This window comes from Hibiscus syriacus, unplaced genomic scaffold, assembly GCF_006381635.1.
Source record: "Hibiscus syriacus cultivar Baekdansim isolate YM2019G1 unplaced genomic scaffold, ASM638163v2 tig00111402_pilon, whole genome shotgun sequence".
Classification (NCBI taxonomy): Eukaryota; Viridiplantae; Streptophyta; class Magnoliopsida; order Malvales; family Malvaceae; genus Hibiscus; species Hibiscus syriacus.
The window spans coordinates 7,373,060-7,380,940 of NW_024063082.1; the positions used below are offsets into that span (position 1 = coordinate 7,373,060).

Below are 7,881 nucleotides of genomic sequence, written 5' to 3' on the forward strand. Positions count from 1 at the left end.
GCAAATTAAACGAAGAAAATAACCAAACAACCAATAAAAAAAACGTACAAAAAGGTAGATAAAAACATACCGTAAATACAGAGAAAAACATGTCATAAAGGCATAATTATTAGAAACTAAAATGTGAAGAAAAATAAAGATTTGATAGAAAAATAATGAATACTAACAAGCAACAACCATCATAAGACCCGATATCATCCCTAATCAAATAAAATGAAAAGAAAAAAAAAAGGTAAACGACTAGGACAAAGAAAAAGGATAAACGGCTAGGGCAAATCCTTTGATAGACTTGATCATAACTCTTAGAAATATAATATTTTTAATGAATTAAATATTTTACTTTAGAAATTCATCTAGCATTTGTAACAAGCAATTAATTGAGTGGCTCATTTGTAGTATTACCGGTAATTAAGTGACTTATGGTGCAATTACCCTTTTAGCTTCTTTCATTCTTCTCCTCTCATTGCCTCTCCTTCGTCTCCTCATGAACTAATCCCCTTCCCCATGAGTTGGCATTGGCTAAACAGCAAACTTCAATTTCCAATCGGGCCTGATTCAACCCCAGTGGATCAGTCCTTCAGCGCGGGTCTATCCCATTATCTTTCAACGTCAACGCGTCGGGTTGATTTAAAAAATATATATACACACTCAATCGGTTTCATGATTTACAGGTTACCAATACAATAACCAAACATGACACTATTAAAGAAAAAAGTACTTGTATAAACACCTTTATTCTCTTTCAAAGTTTACAACATATGGCACTGTACAATTTTGTGCATTGGCTTAATCCCAGTTATGCTTGGTGAATGATAAATTTGCATTCCTGGCTCCCCCACCTCAAGTCCCCATTATATCAAACAAAGGACAAAATCAAAATTTTTTGATGGTCCATATGACCGAGGCAATGGAAACACTCCCCCTCCCCAAGAAAAGAAAAACCTGAACAGATAATGCGAATTATGTCTATGTGTCACAAGTTAGCAATGATGCGTGTGTAAAGGAATTCATTCCAAATGTCTGGTAATCCTGGAAGGCACCAGTGGATACAATCTGCAAAAGTGGCCGGATCAGCTTTCTGTTCTGGGGTAAGCATTTTGCCTTGACGGATGGTATAGACCGAGGTATGTGCATATTTTCTGTATTCGGATAGCCTCGTAATGTCAATAAAATGAACCTTAACTTTCATTCTTTGAGTTAAGTTGTCGGCAATGACAAATAGCCTTTGGTCAGTGCCCACATCTAGGTACATTGACTGGTTGAGAATTGGGGTGGTTTCCAGGGCGCATCTGATCCCATCTGGATTGTTCCAATCCAAGCTCCTACACAAAATTTGACCAAACAAGGTATAAAAGCAAAGCAAGTAGTGGAAAAGTACAGAAACTTAGAAGGATGGCAAGTGATTCCTTACTTGATATGAAGAGGGGACATGCTGTTGAAGAAGACAGTGGTTCGATTTGGATTCACATTTTTCTCAATCCATTTAGACCATGTTTTCAACACTCTTTTATAGGCCACAAGCCGGTCAATCTCGTCGTATTCTGTATCCCCTCGATCGAACGAGCTTCGTCTGTTACATCAATCCGAGAACAGAAACACACAACCACATCAGATCAATTCAGATAAAATTCAAACACTGATGTAATGTTTACAATTACATACAAGACTTTCATAGTGAAAGTGTTCATCCACCAGATATATGTGTTGAAGACCAAATAGTCCACATCTTTCCAGTTCTTGCCATGTTTGTTGATTGATTCAGGCATGATTATACGATCCAAGATGCTGTGTCGTGTTGGGTCGTCAGAATTTGATTGAACCAGAAAAGGAGCCCAATAGAACTCTACCGTCGCATTGTAGTCCTGAAATTACAAATGTTAGACTATCATACCTACTCCCTCTGACAATTATTTTTCTTTTTCTAAATCAAAACCTGACGGTTCTGATTATTTTGTTATTCCTAATCCCATGGAATCTTTTCCAAGTACCTCGATTCTGAACACAGATAGAGACCCTGTTTTGTTCAAGCTCTTCCTTCCTGCAGGGACAGCAGATTGAACCAGACAAATCATGGATTCCCATTGATTTCTGTTTAGTGAGTCTCCAACAAACATAAGCCTTTTGTTCCTCAGCTTCTCAAGCAATAATCTTGGTTTGAACCTTGTAACAGAAGGGGGAGAAAGATGTCAGAATCATCAGCATCTTCAAAAGTTAACAAAGTACATAAAATTCCATTTCAAAGAGCTTATAAAGATTGTCTTACCTGGGAAGATTACAATCTCTAGGTTGCCATCTCCAATTCTGATACAAAGAATCCTTTCTTCCATTCCTCATGCAAGTAACTTGTGCCGTAAGAAACTCACACTCGTCTTCTTTGTATAAAGGATGCGTTACGTTGTCGAAAACCCATTGTCCAGTGTAGAGATCACAGCCTTCCGGAGGCAATTCGACGACCTCATCTTCTTCAACGACTGCAACAGATGTCTCAATCTTTTCTTCTTCTTTCTTCTTTTCTATCTTTTCTTCATCATCATCTTTCACAACTATGGTTTTCATGTCATGGTCAGTTTTCTTTGTTGTTTCTTCAGTTAAAGCTTGAAAGTTCAACGACGTGACCTCGTTTTCTTTCTCGCTCTTGATAGATTCTTGGACTGGACTGCCTTTTTGGGATTGCTGCTCTTGGATTTCGCTAGCTTTGGGGCTCGAAAACGGGAACTCCGCAATGGACTTCACGTCCTCATTGTACATAAAAATCCCAAACAAAAACACAGATAAAACTATAACAAAAATGGAAACATTGTTGTTTTTGCGTTGCTTCATCGCTCCTGTACTCACTTAAAGATCAGAGCTTTACGACGACCTGAGCAGCGTGAGACGAATATATAAGAGGAAAATCAATGAAGAAATACATATGTTGCGACTTGCGAGAGCTGATAATTAGGTTTATTTAGTTTAACTCATCAGGTTTGGTGAGAATGTTTTTTTTTCTTCAAATTTTCTGGTGAAGGGAGGGGGGATTCTTCCTCAAGTTTCATTTTTTTACCTTCATGGTCAAATTATGATTTTAGTCTCTCCATGTTATTACATTTATGATTTAATTCATATACTTCAATTTCATACAATTTGACTCCTATAACTTCATTGTTTAGTCCAAATATTTAATACCACTAACAAATTTGGGCAAAATAATGATGTGATTTTTTCTAAGAAATGCTCAACTCACCGTGTTGATATGGATTCTTTTGTGTGGTAGAATGAAATTTTTAAGAAAAACCAAATTATCAAATTAACCAGAATAATTAATTGTGTTAATTATTTGGATTAATTAATAACTTTAAAAGGGAAACAATCAACTAAACCATTATTGAATTTTTAAAGGACTTGCGTTGATATAAAGTCTTTGGTTGAAATCAATCCCTAATTATATGTATAGAAGTACATAGATGAAATCAAACAGTTGGAACAAATATGCTAAATTAAAATATAGGGACTAAACCTCTATTTTGAACATCATGGAGGAATGAAAAACATAATTTGAAATTTATTTTTCTAAAGCTTTCTATCTAAAAATATATTTCTCCAGAAAGAAAACTTAAGAGTGATTTCAAAGGTTGTCAAGGTCGGTCTTAGTCTAAACTAAGATTGGGAGTTAGAAGTGTTAGGTGTGGTGTTCTAAACTATCTGACAGACCCCATTGTCCATCAGAATCTGATATGGAAGCTTTGTCATACGTTGAAACTTGTTGCCTATCCTTTTCAGTATTAGCTTGTAATTTGGAGATAATCAGATGCCTTGAGTGTGTGGGGTCAGATGAAATGAAGGGCCCTGATGCATTTCAGAAGTACTGTGTCCCCGATGAGATTAGATTAGGTAGTAAATTATGTTGCAGAAGGTTTTGCAAAGAATAATGGTTCAATCATTTTCATGCAGAAAGCTGAACAGCAATATCAATGACATACATGAATTTAATTTCTAGTCCTTAGAATATTTCAGATATTTGGGTTTGAGTACTTGACGTTACTCGTTTAGGTCGTTTTGAAGGGCAAGGTTAGGTCATCGCTTTTTTTCCAAGCCAAGGCAGCTATACATTACCTTACAAACCAAGATTTATTGGTTCCAAAACACACATAATAATATATGTGAAAGCAGTACAGATAATAGCCATTTTGAATGAAAGGAGAACGAATCTGCGTATGTTCTTCTTTCTTCCATCTTCTGATTTGAATGAGTCAAATTGCTAGTTATGGGACAAAAATTTCCATGGATTGCTTTATACTATATCACTTTAGGATTATGAACATTTGTAAAAATTAGCTATACACAATGAATTTTCATAATCTGTATTGAACGATGAGATTGTCGATCAAACATATTTGTAATCATTATTCTTTAGAAGTCATTCATCATGGTACTTTTTTCATCAACACTTATTGATGCCGACAATATTGAAAATACTATCTATAATATTGAAAACAAACGAAGACAATCTTATTGAAAAATAACTAATATAGAAAAATTATACATGTAACTGACGACAACATATCGTGAAACTCAATCTAATAAAAATCATCAATGATAATTTTTTTATGACAACGCCAATTAGAATATATTATTCTTTTATTATATTACATTATCATATCGGATTACAACTAAAACATTATTGCTATTGTTATTATTTTCAATCAAATTAAATAATAATATTTTAAAAATTAAAAAAAATACGTACAAAGTACTATAATTTTTTTTATAAATATCATAAAAGTATTTTTATTTATTAAGATCCAATTTAATTATTTTGAATTTTGTATTTTCTTTGTATATTTGAATAATAAAACTTTTAGGGGTGATGCAGACGGATATAGAGGGGGGTGTCTGTTGGGCAGTAAAGCATATTTCACCTCCCGTGCTTTCTCAAAATTCAACTATCTAAATTTTACTATTAAAATTTTAAAACCACACGAAAGATCAATTTTAATTTTTAATGTTAATTGAAATATTTATTTATCAAGTTGTCACGAATAATAAAGACATTTTAAGACGCTTAAAAGGAACGCTTTTACTCAATGTAATATATATATATATATATATTTACAAAAAAATTGCCCCTCCAGCTCAGTTGGTATAGCGCAAGGCTCTTAACCTTGTGGTCGTGGGATCGAGTCTCACGGTAGGCAATTCATAATTCTGACTGTCGGAGGTCTCCCATGGAAGCTGCTCCCAACCTGACGTTGGGGGCAGCCTACTATCCTACCTCCCCTTACCCCATTACACATGAGAATAAGGTCAACTAATTTTTATGATTCCTTCAACTCAAGATCAGAGTATACTCTTAAATCTCAATCACTTGTACCGACACTCGTTAGTTTTACTCTATGTAATATAAACAATAGTCATTTATATATAATATTTTATATGTTATATTTATAAATAATTAAAAAATAGATATATTTGAACAATAAAGTAGAATAACTTGTATTCAGACGAGAGAGAAAAAGCAAAATAAAGTTGCATTTTGACAACGGAAAAAAAACATTATTTAGAAAAGGAGAAAATGTTTTTGAAAAGCATTAAACTCGATATCTATCGAGTGGATCTTTAAAGAGATAAGATTCATGATAAACTCTCCATGCATATTCTTCAAAGGAAAATGGATTAAACACTCTCTCTTCTTCCTCTTCCTTGTTTCCACAAACTTGACTTTCATCTTGGTCACCAATTCCTATACCCCCTTCATCAATGACCTTGGAAACCATAGGCTTCACTCTACTATCAACCGGAATCGTCACTAATAGCGACATTGATATGCAACCACAGTTGTTTCCATCGCCTAAACTTGCCACTGGTCTTCCTCTCACTTTGCTTACTTTCCCATTGCTCCAAACCTGTCAATACATTATTTTCTTTATCATTCTAACATGTCTCTTAGTATGCTAATTAACATTAATCTCTTCTTTGGTTGTGAAAGATCATCCTATGTCACGGTAATGGATGCAAAATTAATTTTATATAAAAGGGTGTGAACTTAGAAAGTTATATTAAAAATTCAAGAATACCAATTATAAAATTTTAAAAGTGTCAAACTATATCGGCAATAAAAAAATATAAAAAAGTATTTAACTATGTGTAAATTTAAATTTTTTGCAGCACCCCTCATATTTATCCTTACTAGATCATATGATTCTTTTTAAAACATATGAAATATTTTATAAAATACTTATTTATTTTATACAAATTCTAAATCTAATCCTAATCTTAATTCTAAATCTAATCCTAATCCTAATCCTAATCTTACTTAGAGAGAATGGGAAGGGAGACTTTAGAGGAAAGAAGATGAGTGCTCTTAGTATGTCCAGAACCCATGACCTAAGAAAATATGAGGAAATAAATACTCAAAAAATATATTTTTTACGAGGTGATTGAATATTGTTGCTAAAAACTAATTCTTTGTTTTATTTTATTTTATAAACAACGAAAATATAAAATTTACGAGGAGATTGAATTAATGTCTAAAATTATAATATAAATGTTAGACAGACATTAACTAAAAATAAAAGCTAATAATTAGTTAAGTGTGAAATGAAGCTTACTTGAGCAATGTCACCGAGGGTGACCATGATCGAATCCACTTGCGGTGAAACCGAAACCAAACCCGAATCCTTCAGCAAGGAATATTTTTGGGACCTGATTTGGTATTGCAACCCAATTACATACGGGTAAAACCCGCCCGATGGTTTATCGCGGTCCCTGTCCCCGTTTAAACCCTCTGTTATCCACATCAAAGAGCAAACTCGGGTCGAATCCTCTCCTATTGGGTTCTCAAACCCCATTGCATTTGCCAACGTATCAATGATCTTCAACCCTAGTTTCTCTAAAGACCGTGTGAACTCCCGTACAGAACTCAACGACAAATCGGTTGACTCGGTTGAACACGCAGCATCCAAGCAAAACGACTCACCCTTTCCATCCCCATCTTCTTCCTCATCATCAACGTCGAAGCCTAGAGGCCAGTTTCTAGGAAAGCGAGATTCTTTTTGGTCTCTAGCGAGTTTAAAGAGTGAGAGAGCCTCGGTCTCAGCCGAGTTAGCGAGTTGGGAAGGTATGTTATGGTTTTTGAGTTGGAAAAACCCGAGTTCGGAAGCGGAAGAGAGGAGGAGATGATTAAGATTAGGATCAGAGAGAGAGAGGGTAGGAGGGGAGATGATGGCGGATGGGGAGGAGCGGCGTTTAGGGAGGGAGAGAGTAGGAGGGAGGCGATGGAGGAGCTTGGAAAGTGCATCCACGGCGACGCCTGATGGGGCGCTGTGATGATTGGGCTGCGCGGAAGGGGTTGGCGGTGGGGCTGCGGTGGCGCCGTACAAGTTTGGCAAATATTGCTGTTGCTTGTGAGTTGAAAATGCCATGGATATGGAAAGAAAGAAAAGTCTTAGCTGTATAATGTATATGATAAATGATAATTATAAAATTGTTGAATATATAGAAAAGTTGGTGTCTCACACATGTGTGTGAATAATTTTTCTCACGTGCGGACGAATAAGGTTTTAGATATATAACTATTTTATAACTTTTAATAGTCATCTACTAACCAAATTAACATCATATAATTGAAGGATAATTTATGTATTTTACCCAACATTTTTATTGTTAATATTCTAAGGGGTTGTTTGTTAAAACTGAATGGTTTAACACTGAATGATTTAGCAGTCTAAATGATTAAGAGGCTCTGTATGATATAGTTCTGAATAGAAAATTTGTTTGATAATACATCTGAATGGCCGATCTGAATGACAAAAAATGACCATATTACCCTTCTATATGATTTTGTGCCAAAATAAAATATATTTGTTTATACCTTGTGAATAAATACTAAAAAAATATTTTACT

At 34.6% G+C, this 7,881-nt stretch overlaps 2 protein-coding genes across 2 annotated transcripts; both read right to left on the minus strand.

Annotated features, from left to right (window-relative positions):
• Positions 1–704: 704 nt before the first annotated feature.
• On the minus strand, positions 705–2,943 carry LOC120162084 (protein ESKIMO 1-like). The gene is made up of 5 exons (XM_039172264.1): positions 2,264–2,943; positions 1,989–2,160; positions 1,663–1,862; positions 1,412–1,570; positions 705–1,322 (listed from the first exon to the last, which is right to left on the minus strand). Exons 1-5 carry the CDS (start codon positions 2,818–2,820, stop codon positions 974–976), a joined length of 1,437 nt encoding a protein of 478 aa, XP_039028195.1. The 5' UTR covers positions 2,821–2,943; the 3' UTR covers positions 705–973.
• A 2,549-nt stretch (positions 2,944–5,492) lies between these two features.
• LOC120162085 (gibberellin 2-beta-dioxygenase 1-like) lies at positions 5,493–7,427 on the minus strand. The gene is made up of 2 exons (XM_039172265.1): positions 6,588–7,427; positions 5,493–5,882 (listed from the first exon to the last, which is right to left on the minus strand). Exons 1-2 carry the CDS (start codon positions 7,398–7,400, stop codon positions 5,568–5,570), a joined length of 1,128 nt encoding a protein of 375 aa, XP_039028196.1. The 5' UTR covers positions 7,401–7,427; the 3' UTR covers positions 5,493–5,567.
• Positions 7,428–7,881: the final 454 nt, after the last annotated feature.